Source organism: Amphibalanus amphitrite, unplaced genomic scaffold (assembly GCF_019059575.1).
Source record: "Amphibalanus amphitrite isolate SeventyFive unplaced genomic scaffold, NRLGWU_Aamphi_draft 000801F_arrow, whole genome shotgun sequence".
Taxonomy (NCBI): Eukaryota; Metazoa; Arthropoda; class Thecostraca; order Balanomorpha; family Balanidae; genus Amphibalanus; species Amphibalanus amphitrite.
The window spans coordinates 128,468-141,528 of NW_024882295.1; the positions used below are offsets into that span (position 1 = coordinate 128,468).

A 13,061-nucleotide genomic window follows, 5' to 3' on the forward strand; every position below is an offset into this window, starting at 1 on the left:
GGGAAAACTGAGTACCTAATCGCCAGTTGAGCTCCGTTTTTTCTCGAGATGGATGAGTTAAATGTTGGTGAGGCTTGCCATGGAGTCAGAGGTAAAGCGGATGGGCAAAGGTGTACCGAGATATTGTTCGCTAAGTAGGTATTCATATATTCGCTACAGAAATAAGTTAAGAAACAGTACAGAACAGGTACACATATAGAAACAGCATACAGTATGCGCTAAGAGCCCTCTGTAGCCCGCGAGCTGGCACTGACCTGGTCCCCCTCGCTGAGCCGCGGCCCGTTGCAGCAGATGGCAGAGCGCGGTGCCACCTTGGACACGGTGACGGGGATGTTGGAGCCGGCGCCGCCCTTGACGTTGAAGCCGTAGCGGCCCTGGTCGCCAGGCTTCAGACGCACCACCACCGGGGGCACCTCCTGACAGCCCAGAGGGCCGTGGATCTGGAACAGAGAAACGGAGACGGTCAGTCTAATGTCGGGTTCACTGAGAGTAAATGGCAAACGGAGCATTGGCTGGTAAGCTGTACTGCTCAGCAATGCAGAGCTATTTGTGGCCACTTCTCGCATTCAATGAAGAGAATTACTTAAACATCAATGCTCAAAAGTAAAGGGATGAAAACACCAAGAGACCGATGCCAAAACCGCGCGAATTCGGCTCGGGTCAGGGATCGCTTTTTTGCTTATTGATCGATATGCAACCAGCATTGTTGACGTTCGTAAGCTGGCTACGAAACTATTTTATTTTTATGAATAGGTCAACTGAAACGCATGCTACTTGAAGTGCATGCTCAACATACGAGTTCATACGCAACCTTGCATTACCATGTGACTCAACTCAAGCCTTTTAGTCATTTCTTTGGCCCGGCTCTTAAAATAGCATCACAACGGCCAACTGCGCAATAACATTACATAAACGACCAATAATTACATGCAATCCCTGTACCGAAGCGTTGCCGTCCCGCGCTATAAAAGCCGCGGTCTGCGGTGGAAAACTTGGCGGTCATGACGACCGGGCTTACGCCCCCCCCCTCCCCCTCCCAGTGGCGTCACACTGGGGGACCAGGAGCCGGTTTGGGGGGGGGGGGGCAATCCGCCCAGTCGTCATACAGTATAGTGCCGGTAGCCAGTGGCCGTGAGACGAAACCGCAGTAAACACCGTCACATCAGCGGTGTCACATCAGTAACGTCACCCTTCACGTCACACCAGTCACGTCACGTCAGACTGCGTCACGTCACGTCACGTCACACTGACGGCAGGTCGATTCTCATGAGCTTGTAACGATGATCCAGGATTAGCGAGAAGGCTACTTCGCAGGAAAAGAGAACAAGTGTGGGCTTTATTCCGGCTGCCTGTTATAGTCAGACTACAGATGAATGTTATGCAGAGTAGGCGCCAGCGAGGCGGCTGACCAGTCTTGAACTGATCCGATACGTCAGCAATATCTCCATATGGGAGAGGTGGACGGCCTAGGCACGACCTCAAGGAGATTCTGGATAGTGAGGCGACCTTCAGAACAAGTCCCACTCATATTCGTTCAGAGATAAATGTTTTTGAGCGATATTTCTTACAATTCTCGAAACCTTCCTCGGGCATCTTACCACTAAAAAAAAAAAAGACGGAGTGAATTCCGGAAGCATCCTTTTCACTATAGAGCTGAATTTCCAACTAATGGGATCTCTGAGACTTTGAAAGTGCGTGGGCGACGCACGGCCGGGGCTTTACCAGCACCCTTTGGCCTCCAATCAGTGCTCCGCCGCGCCGGCGGCCGCTCGGGTCCGTCGATTTTCTGCGGGCCAACCGAGAGTGGGCGGGTAGCGGGCCGGCTGGTCCGACGCGTCGCAACTTCCGGTGCCGCCGCTCTGTCCCCGAGAGAGAGAGAGAGAGAGAGAGAGAGAGAGAGAGAGAGAGAGAGAGAGAGAGAGAGAGAGAGAGAGAGAGAGAGAGAGAGAGAGAGAGCGACGCGACGAAAACACGACGGAGCTGGGGGCTCCCCAGAGATTCGCCCACACCCACACACGACCCCGTCAATGAGGGGAAAGGTGTAGAGAAGGCGCTCTGATACCGGTCGGTGAACGGCGACGTTCAGCGTCGAGTAAGAGTGTTAGTTAAGTGACTGAGGGAAGGGCAGAAAGGTGTTTGTGTTCAAGCCCCAGCCCGCTAGTGGCGAAGCTCGAAGGCGGGATTATTGGTGTGGGCGTCAAAAGGCAACGGCGACGGCGTCCGCGGTGACTTCGGGGGCGGCGCTATTTCAGCACCGGACTACGCGTGGGCGCCGATGGGGCAGCGGCTTAAGCATCACAATTTATTCCACAGACTCAACAGTTTAGATAACGTCATTACGTATGCAGAGTTCAGAAAAGTGGAGGCCAGCGGAGACCCGGTCAGGATACGAGCGAACTGGGCTGTTGCTGTGACCATGACTCGACGTTGTGGGAACTATCTCACCCGTTGCCAACTCGGCAGAAAAGTGTAGCAGAAAATAAAACCGGTCGACACGCTCGTCTCTCTGAATATTCAACCCGTGGTAAAAATACACTCGCAAGCTGACAACGGAAAAGTGCACTACATTACATAGACACTGCGGCTGGTCAAAGCCCAGGTCCGGTGCGTAGGAAGATGCAAACAGTCGTTGTTCGCGAGTGGGTCAGAAGTTGACTCGGAGTCAACTTATCACCGGCCCACGGTCCAAGTTCCGTGTCCGCCTCTTCCAAACACCAACGCCGCCGACTGAGCTATAAATGCCCGAGCAGTGAGCCGCTATGGACCACCTGAATCGAAAGAGGTAAACATGTGGTTAAGATCGCCCGTACCGCTCACTTCCATAAATAAACGCCGAATGGCGTTGTTGGAAGTCGTTATTTACCGCACTTCAGGCATTGTGTGCTGTCCTGAATACAGCCTAGAAACCGTTCAGGCATTCGCTAAGGCTACTTTATGCCATCAGCTACACGAAACAAAGCGAATTTTACTCTTCTGTGCATCCACCATTTACAGCAACCGTTAGAACTTCCTGGCAGCTTTCGTGCTACTGCACGGAAGACCAGGAACTGTTGAACAAAGCAGCAGAAACAAATAGTCGTGTAATCTGTCCATTAGTGCTTCTCGTCACAAGCTGCGGTAAAGTGGCGACAGGCTCGCCAAGGCCAGCCGAACGGTTGCCAGTGCACGCAATACGAGCCGGTATGAAGTCACCGTAACGGCAGCCGACCTGAGGTCAAGGCGTGAGAGCTCGGCTTGATCATTTCCGGGGCTGATTGCACCTGCCCAACCACATATGGTCGGCGCTGCTAGCAGATTACGTGTCGTAGTTCAGAACACGAGCGGCGAGGAATATGAGCGCAGTATTACGGAATATTCAGTAGCTTCGAAGATGTCGCAAACTTTTCCCATCACCCAGCCTACGGACCTCGACAGTTTTATATGTTGTGTGCCGCAGCGTCATCCATGACAAGTAGCCAATGATTCATCCACATCCCTGACATGATAAGGCATCAAATCCATGCCTGGCTCATGCACAATCAAACCTCTCAAGACGCGGATCATGTTCAGCTCACAACGTATATTCCCGAGCTGAATGTCAATGAGTTTCTGCCTCCAGACAAGTCACTGACAATCACACTGTCCAGTGTCCACTGAATCCACGTAGCCAGCAGCTAATACCGGCGTAATCAGTCGGTGTAAATCGCCCGACCGGTCTCTGATGTTCTCTGAAAATATCACGGCGCATACCATTTGCGGAGACGCCATCATGCAAGCATGTCCGGAGTTGAGCGCTCACGGCGCGTCAGTCAGCTCGTCAGTGCTTCTTCCAATAAGGTCCGGCGGTGACGAGCCTTTCCTGTCAGTGTGTGGGAGTGTTTTTACTTTTTGCGCACTCTGTTATGGACTTCCAGGAGTGAGTGTGACGTGCATCATTTCTGCGATTGGCCGCAGGAAGCCGTCGGCGGCAATGGGGAAACGTACCTGGACGAAATTGCAAGTAAATGTCACAGTGACAGATGGTCTTGCAAAATGACCATGGACATCGGGCAAATTGAGGAAATCAAAACAAATGGGTGGTGGCTTGTGTTGGAAACGTTATGCGACATTTGGCGTAACATTACGTCACTGAAAGGAGGCAAGAATCGAAGTTAGCCATGGCAAGGAAGACGCCTCCGAATGACGACGATTCAAGTAAATGATACGCAATAATGATCGCTTCCATTATGCTTGAGTTATGCAGACCAAAGAGTTCATTTCAGAATGACTGTGCAGCGTAAATACCGCAGCCATCCGCGCGCCAGAAATCTGGCGGCGGTTCCCTTCCAGCAGGTTGCGTGTCTGTCCGTTCTGCGGCTGCAGGAGAGCTCAAAGTAGCCCCGGGCTGAGTAATAAGGCGCGCTCGCCAGGGAGGGAGCGAGGGCGATGTGCAGCCTCCCTCGCACGGCGACCCGGTCAGGGTCGGTGCACCGGGACGAGGGGCTGGCGGGCGGCCAGCAGACGGCTGACGAGCGGCGGCGACGGCGGGGCGGCGGCGGCGGACTTCAGAGAGTCGCTCCGGAGGTATGCCGGATCCCGTGTGTCAAACCGCTCCGAGGGCGGAAAGGGCGCGTCTGTCGCGGACTGAGAGTCTGGCAGCGCTGAATGACGCACCGCGTCCGGGAGATGCCCAAACCCACCCAGCTCACCCAGCTCACCCGTCCCGGTCCTGACTGGGAGACATCCGTGCCACCCCTCCGCGGAGAAGACAGCAGGCCAGTCCGACCCAAAGCCAAGCCTCTTCCAGACCGGCCCATCCCACCCGAATTCGGCCGAGCCCAGCTCATGTTCTCTCGGCGGAGTGCTTGTAGCGCCAAACCCTGCTGCGCCCGCACAACCCAGCCCAGTGTCCCGCCGGCCCGGAGACGGGTCTCTGACTGCGCATGTGGTGATCTCACCACGTCCTGCCTCCGCCACAGGGTTCTGGCCGGCGACCAGCGCTCACCAGACCCCCGACCGCACCAGAGCAGACCGCCGCGCGGGCCGCGCCGAGCGACCAAACACGGCCGAATTTCGGCGGCCAGCCAGCGGCGGGCGGACTCCACCGGGCGCCGTCGGAACCAGCGGTTTGTGTAGCCTTGGCCGCCGGCCGTGCCCTCCTAGGATGGATGACGGCCGACCGGTCAGGGGATGAATGAGGCGGCCGTGGCCGCGGGTCTGGCACACCCGGACGTGCTCGGATGTCTAATTCGGGTGTGGGTGCGGGACGAGCGGCGGATATTAAACGGGAGGGGCACACTTGGTGGCCGCAGCTCGATATCGATCGGAGGAAACCGATACACGGCGGAAGTGCGTTATGTAAGGTGAGGGTGTGGGACTATTTTTGACCGGTGTTCTATGTCAATAACGGAGCAACTAACTTCAACCGTATTAAATATCAATATGGCGGTAACTAATTAGAATCTTAAGCCGACAATTTCCAATGGCTGATGACGAAATGGTTTGATATGATGATGTCATTTCACACAATTCAATACCACTCATATTCAACAAAGAAGTATGAAGCATTAATTATCCCAGTACAACAATCACGTGGTCAAAAACGACCCACCACAACATAATCCCGGGGATTGTGTCCCTCCCTACTGTTGCGGTTTCTTTGTGACGCATAGCCTGCGTTACTGGACATAACCCGCGAAGGTCATTAGCGAGCCCAGCATGTCACATCTGCCCTCATCCCTACGAGTGATGACGCCATCCATTCCGCCTAGGGGCTGATGACGCCGCCTGGCATCGATGACGCCATCCCAACAGGTACGCTCTGAGCACCGGAACTGAGCACGCCTTCCGGAAGCCCGTCATCCGTCTCCTCGTCATCCCGTAGAAGTTCGGCGCTGGATGACGGCGGCGTCAGCGCGGGGCAAGGTGACGAGACAATGCGGCGGCAGACAGCGGCAGGGTGTGAGACAATGCTGCGCTGCAGTGTGGGACGTCCCATTGAGCCGCCGGGGAGAGAGGTGCCGCACGGGAGACTGACTGTGACACCGGGTCACCACATCCGGCCCGCCGGGGTCGCCGCCGCGTGTCACCATTCAGCCCGCCGCCACTGCAGGCGATAACATCCGAGGCCGCCCGTGATGGCACAGTCGATCCGTGCATTGTGGCGCCGTGTTGTGGTGTCACGACGGCCCTTTCCTGACGGACCATGTATGGGCCGTGTAGAACGGAAACCTGTTCTCAGGAAGAGGCGCCTTTTTACAGAGTGAAGGACGAAGGCCTACCGAACAACCCAGAAAGCCCGTCAGCCGAACCAGAAAGACTGAACTGAACGCATTGCATAGGCTCCTAAGAACACAGGAAGTACCATTTTTGTATAATATAATAAAACAACAAAATAACTTTAAAACTTGGGCTTACATCTACCGTATGTCGCAAACAAGAATAGATAGGCGACCTATTTATTATAGTAAATGGATCACCATGCACCAAAATAAGCTGATGTTTGTCTTCGGAACCAATGTAAATGCCGTGGTTAGAAACGAGTACACATGCTATGCAAGCGGACTTTCAACGGGTTTTCGCGCCGGCAATGATCACGCCAATAAATGAGATTTTTAATTCAGTTAGTCATTTAATCTAATTAATTCAGTCAATACATACTAATTATTGCAGAGTAGTAACAAAAATTTCCGTAAGAATTTTGAAATATCGCCGCCCCACGATCTTCAGCGATAAAACCGTTCTGATTCCAGCCCTCACCTGGATTCTCAGTCTATTCTTCTGACGCCTCAGCACCATATTGGAGCAGGGAGAGATGCTTCGCTTCAGCTTCAACTCAGCTCAGTCCCGCTCAGCTCAACTCGGTCTCCTCTCGCCGAGCGGCTCACTCTCCAGCACAGCACGTGCGCGCGACGCGGAGGGCGCCAGTGGACTGACGGGTGTCGTATACCGGCGGACGGAGGGCGGTTGGCGGCTGGCGGCTGGCGGCGGCGGCGGGCGAGGCGGGCGGGGATTCGTCATACGGCCTTCATTCGTTTCCGACCCAAAGAGATGGCACTGACGTGCGGATGGGATGGATAGAGCCAGAGATAATAAAATGATGGTTCTTTGTCCATCATGCGGTCGTATAGGCTACTTCCTCATTAGTGATCACAAGGGACTTCTACTAACAGTGGCAGATTAGGTCCTAATCTGCAACTGTTAGTGATAACAGTTGCTGCCCTGTATTCCTGTAAAATGGTTGGTTTTACAGGCGTTACCATGTAATTTCGCCGATTATTATCACTTTTCATGTGTGCAGTTTGGTAGAAAACCATGCGGTACAGTATCAATGCAGGCGCTCACTTATCCTGCCATCTGGAGACAAATACTAGAAACCTGGAGGTGAAATGTGACTCTCATTGTCATTATGTCATTTTGAGCCCTTTCTTCTTCAAGATAATTAAATTAAAATGAAAATGTTGGATTTATACAAGCAGATACAGCTCGTTACATTTATTTGGACATTTCGGAGCTAGTTTCGGTATACCTTTGTGGGTGAAATGACACGCCATGTCACCGATTATGAGCCGTTTTTTTTCTTCAAGATAATTAAATGAAAATGAAAATTTTAGATTTATACAAGAAGATACAGCTCGTTACAATTATTTGGACATTTCGGAGCTAGGTAGTTGCGGTACCTTTGTAGGTGAAATGACGATTACTTATTTCACCGATTACTTACTACTCCACCGGTACCAGCTGATCGCATTTCACTATATCCGACACTTGCCAAAACGGTTCTGGTAAAAAAGGCTGGTAAGGGAGCAAAAATATCAGGTCGACTCTGCTAGTTGCTGCGCATCGCTTATGCATATCATATCTCACTAATCGTTAGCGGTGCCAAAGCGGAAATGAGGAACTCTTTTGACCATTAGTGGAGGGTGAGGCTTTGCGTTGCGGAGGCACAAAACTGATACGGATACGTGAATTTCTATTATGATTTGGCCTTTGATGTGGAGCAGACAACCGATCTGTTCACATTTTGATCCAGCGCACCACCCACACGGCTGTCTTGTGGATGTTTCGTGGACGGTCTCTGCAGCCGATAACGCTATAATTCCATCGCTTCTGTGTTCTAAGAAACATAACAATTACACAATTTTTATTTACGCAAAGACACTTCAAACTGGCATCATGCCTCTGGTTGAGTTCTCGGAACAGACCACATATAGGTATCGCTTTATTCTAGTAACTTTATAGCGATGCCATAATTTTATGCCATTCATTTCCACAGCTGCATTGCTAATCTGCATCCGAAACTTGCTGTATAAAAAGATACCAATTATAGGGGAAAGTGGGGTAAGACGGGCACCTTAACTTTGGAGCCATTTTTCGGCCGGTTAGAAACATCATAGAAACGGGAAACTGGGTGAAAACCTTTTTCAGACATTTTACTTTCATTTGCCAGAAGATGAGACTTAGACCTGATTCAACAAATAAACTGCAGCTATTTTTGCAAAACCTTGCAAAAACCCGTCTTACCCCACCCCATGGGGTAAGACGGTCACATGGGTAGGGCAAGACGGCCAGCTTCTTTCACCGATCAGCGCAGCTCGCAACAAATGCCCGAGATTAGCCGCATTTATACAGTCGCTCGTTGGTCTCAAGTGCTTCGGAAATGGCAGTATACGAGATTCGTGCAGAAGGCGTATGCTCCTATATAGGCCCTAGTTCAGAAGCCATGTAGAACCGTTTTTCACATTCATTATTCGAGAATAAACTGTGCCGAAGGAATATTGCTAACATGTCTGTGAGTATCGGAATCGAACATATTCTTATTAGAAATGCTTCTTTTTTCCTACAGCAACAAAAATATTTTCACCATTACAGACCCATTGGGTTCATAGTTGCCCGTCTTACCCCAAACTCAATGTCAGAAGTTCAGCACGATTTTTCGCTGTGGACAATTTGATGCAGACAAAGCAAATCCGCCGTAAATGAACACTGTTGGCATATGAGTGTACCACAAGTGATTGCGAGTTTTTAACTCTATAGTGCTGTACACAAAAGCTTGCACAATACATTATGGATGTTTTCAATGAAATGAGTGTTTTAAAGAAATCAAAATAAAAGATTATCGACTGAACACAAATTCACCAGACTTGAATGGTGGTGTGTAGTGGGAAAGGCAATTCTGGTCCTAACTTTTCTTGCTCGTAGCGCTATTGGTTTGGTCTGCAGAAGGGGTGCCCGTCTTACCTACCCTGACCGTCTTACCCCACTTTCCCCTACCTGATATGAAAGACAGCTTATTTTTATTTTAAATCTTTGTTTTAGCTTTTTATTAAAGCCTTTAGGTGATGGATCTGTTTCGAATCAAAGTTTATATAACAACCTTGAGTTTGTCTATGGACTATGCGCCGTCCTTTTGTTGGAAGTCGGCGCGCCACCTCTATCCTGGTTATTGTCAAAACTGAGGAGGAAGTGGGCACGACTCTGGTGTATCTGCGATCGGAGCGGAAGCAGCCTCCTGCCGCACCTCCTCGGGCGCAGAGCACGAGGGACGTTTCATTTCAAACCCAGCGTTCAGAGGAAACTTCTCAATGGAAGAGGCCGTAGAGTGGCATCGATTCCTTTAAAAGCGGAGCGATTAGCCGGCAGATAAATGGGACAGCTGGCTGCTGAATAAGCCCCGCCGGATGCCGCCGTTGGAACACACCCGGCTCGGCGGCCCTGCCCACCCAGCGGCCGCGTGGGAAGGCGCGCAGCAGCGCTGACTATTGCCAGCCACCATCAGCACACGGACGCGAGTTTTCACCGCGCGCATACCGGAATCATCAGTGACGTCAGTATGGCAAGTTTGACGTCACTGATGACTATTGTGCAGTTCATCAGCAGGCCGTGTGCCTTCGAATAAATGCGTTTATGAGGTCTATCATCTGTCTGCCCACAGAGTGACGCTATTGAGCTTTGTTCGACAGTCCCACACTGCAATGATCATTAGGGTTGTTCAAAAAAACCGAATTTTGGAAAAGTATACGGGCTCATGGCTCATGTGGTGAGGTATTCTTTTCTGAGTCCAACGATGCCCTTTTTTCCGAAAAATATTGACTGCTTCATGCTTCCCAAACGGCTTGAAGAGGACCATGTCACGCCCGGCGACCGGCCGGTGTCAATAAGGGCGAGAATTCGCCGCCGCGCGCAGGCGGAAGCGCCTTATCGGCACCGCGCGCCACGACATCTACCGGGCGGCCGGCCGGCCGATGGGAGGGAGTGAATGCGTGGTCTTCTTTCACATGATAGGGGTGCGCTAGCCCATATTGTCGGAGCGGAAAGCTTCAGTGCTGCATCGGTGCCTCTGCTGCGGTGTTCTGTGTCGATGGTTCAGAAAATAGGCCAAACAGAACTAAGAAAAGACTCAACGCTTCTGGGTAACTCACTCGAAACATTCCGTTTACAGAATAGAGCTGGCTCCTTAGCATACCATATAGCTTTGTTTATTCATCAAGCTGCAAGCTCGGAGCAATAATACAGCTCTTTGCACTGCTGTTGACAACATACATTGCATTTGGACGATGCCTCGCAGCCTGAATATGCTGCTGCGCAACTCTATGCGAAAATTTATGAAGGATGGGAGGAGCTGCAGCAGGCTGCAAGGACAGAATGTGGAGACCTCGCACAGTCATTGGCCCAAGTTTTTGGGGCATGGCTCTGACCAGCATCGGCGTCACCAATGTCATGCAGATTTGTTGAAGTGAAATGCTGAAGCAACAGGATTGACGTTTGTTTTACTTAGATTAGCAGTTCGAAAGAAAAGATAACATGTCTGGGAATGACAGGGTGGCCGCCCTGACAGTGTGACGAAATGAGAAGTGAGTAGAGACAATAGCGGAGTACACATACGAGTATAAGTCAATTGCGTCGCTCCATCCAGCAGCGGCACCGACAGCCCGGCCGTGCCTACCGGTGTCGTTCAAGACCCGAATCCAGAGCCGGCATTGAGCGCGACTCTGCCCCGAGACGTGACACATATCCCCGGCGTGTGTTGACGGACAGACTTATGCTTGCAACCTCGACTGTTTGGCGAATGACGATGGCAATGTTTACTTTTCCTATTTCTAATTAATAACGCATTTAGCAGATATCTACGCAAGAAATGTATCGTGCTAATCGCAACACACCGACCTGGTTTTGTAGTAGGTAAAGCAGACGATTGGAGATGTCTCGTATCGATGTGGCCATTAGAAGCCGCGGAAACAGGGCAGAGCCGTGCTCTTTGCCGGGTCTGAATACGAGTCTTCGTCGAAGTAGAACTGGACGCTGATGGCTTCTCGCCTCAACATGAGACTTAGAAATATGTAGGTAAGGTATACTGTATACATTGTTGTATTTATACAGGCGAGGTAATGGTCTGTCTGTCTTGACACGCCGGGGATATGTGTCACGTCAGGGCAGAGCCGTGCTCTCTGCCGGCTCTGGATTCGGATCTTGAACGACATTGGTGGACATGGCCGGGTTGCTGGTGCCGCTGCTGCCCGAAGGGTTGGATTGAGGGGCGCTTGACTTGTATGTGCACTCCCGCTATTGTCTCTACTCACGCCCAACTTCGTCACAATGTCAGGGCGGCCACCGCGTCATTCCCGGGCATGTCATTTTTTTTTTTTGAACTGCAAATGTAAGTTAAACCTAACGTCGATGTCGGGGTCTCCATATTCTGTCCTTGCACCTTGCCAGATCCTGCTGTTCTTAGAAAACTTCAATTTTCGCATACAGGCGTGGTTGCAGCGGCCGTGAAACACCGCGCTGTATTCTCGAAACGAGATGTTTCGAATAAACTAGCCAGAAGCATTGAGTCTTTTCTTAGTTCTGTTTGGCCTATTTTCTGAACCATCGACACAGAACACTGCGGCAGAGGCAACGATGCTGCACTGAAACTTTCCGCTCCGACAATATGGGCTAGTGCACCCCTATCATGCCTATCATCATGTGAAAGAAGACCACGCATTCATTCCCTCCCACCACCGGCCGGCCGGCCGCCCGGTAGATGTCGTGGCGCGCGGTGCCGATAAGGCGCCTCCGCCCGCGCGCGGCAGCGAATTCTCGCCCTTATTGACACCGGCCGGCCGCCGGGCGTAACATCCTCCTCTTCAAGCCGTTTGGGGAGCATGAAGCAGTCAATATTTTTCGGAAAAAAGGGCATCGTTGGACTCAGAAAAGACTACCTCACCACACGAACCATGAGCCCGTATACTTTTCCAAAATTCGGTTTTTTTGAACAACCCTAATGATCATGTACGTTTAGGTTACCGACAGACTTCTTCCATTGCATCATCTAAAAAGACCAAACTAACTTTATGGATTGTGGGAGGATTTATGTAGGTACCTACACACAGACACTACCAGTGGTGGTTTTTAGCAGATATGGTTTTGGATGGATTTACCTAGAATCATGAATGTCTAGGTATATTTTGGATTCGCTTAACCCGCGCCCTGCTGGGGGGGGGGGGGTGTTTGAACACCCCCCCTTGTGGTTTTTCGCGAATATCTCAAAAACGGCGGCGCTCCGCGCCGCCGTTTTTGGTACACCTTATCATACATCAATTCTACACATGTTGTGAAAATTTCAGACCAAGGTCATTCAAGGTCAGGTCACCAGGTCACTTGAAGTGACCTCACCTCATATAAACTTTCAATGTCTGTCATAGCTACACCGAGTGACCGATCGCTTTGAAACTTTCAGCGATTGCTAAGAGCAATAGCATGTACAAAATGTATATCTCAGAATTTTGATATCGATGACCTAAGGTCAGGTCAATTTTGCGACCTCCCCATTATAAGTCAATGGGAGAAAATTGAAATGCGCCTCTTTTGGATGAAAGACATTATAAACACTCCCAAACACCGAATTACAAGTGGTTTAGGCACACTGAACTTGAAAATGGTGTCCGTGACCCTTGTTTATGCCCTGAGGTCATCTTAGGTCACGAATGGTATCTATCAGTTTTTCGCAAATAACTTTTGATAGAGGCATGCTAGAGCGATGAAAACGCCTTAGATGTGTTCAGCTCGACGATACGGATCGACTGATATGCAACATGACCCTTTCCGGTCAGGTCATGACC

General features: G+C 50.9%; 1 protein-coding gene across 3 annotated transcripts in view; it reads right to left on the minus strand.

The window, feature by feature from the left end:
• The window catches only part of LOC122366371 (tyrosine-protein phosphatase non-receptor type 4-like), a 73,508-nt gene that overhangs the window by 19,859 nt on the left and 40,588 nt on the right, over positions 1-13,061 (minus strand). For 2 of the 3 annotated variants that reach the window (XM_043338558.1, XM_043338559.1), the window contains exon 3: positions 255-440. In XM_043338558.1, the coding sequence (XP_043194493.1) occupies positions 255-440 (186 nt within the window). Of the gene's footprint in view, positions 1-254; positions 441-6,717; positions 6,892-13,061 lie in introns of those variants that run through there. The other variant, XM_043338560.1, reaches the window with a different exon arrangement.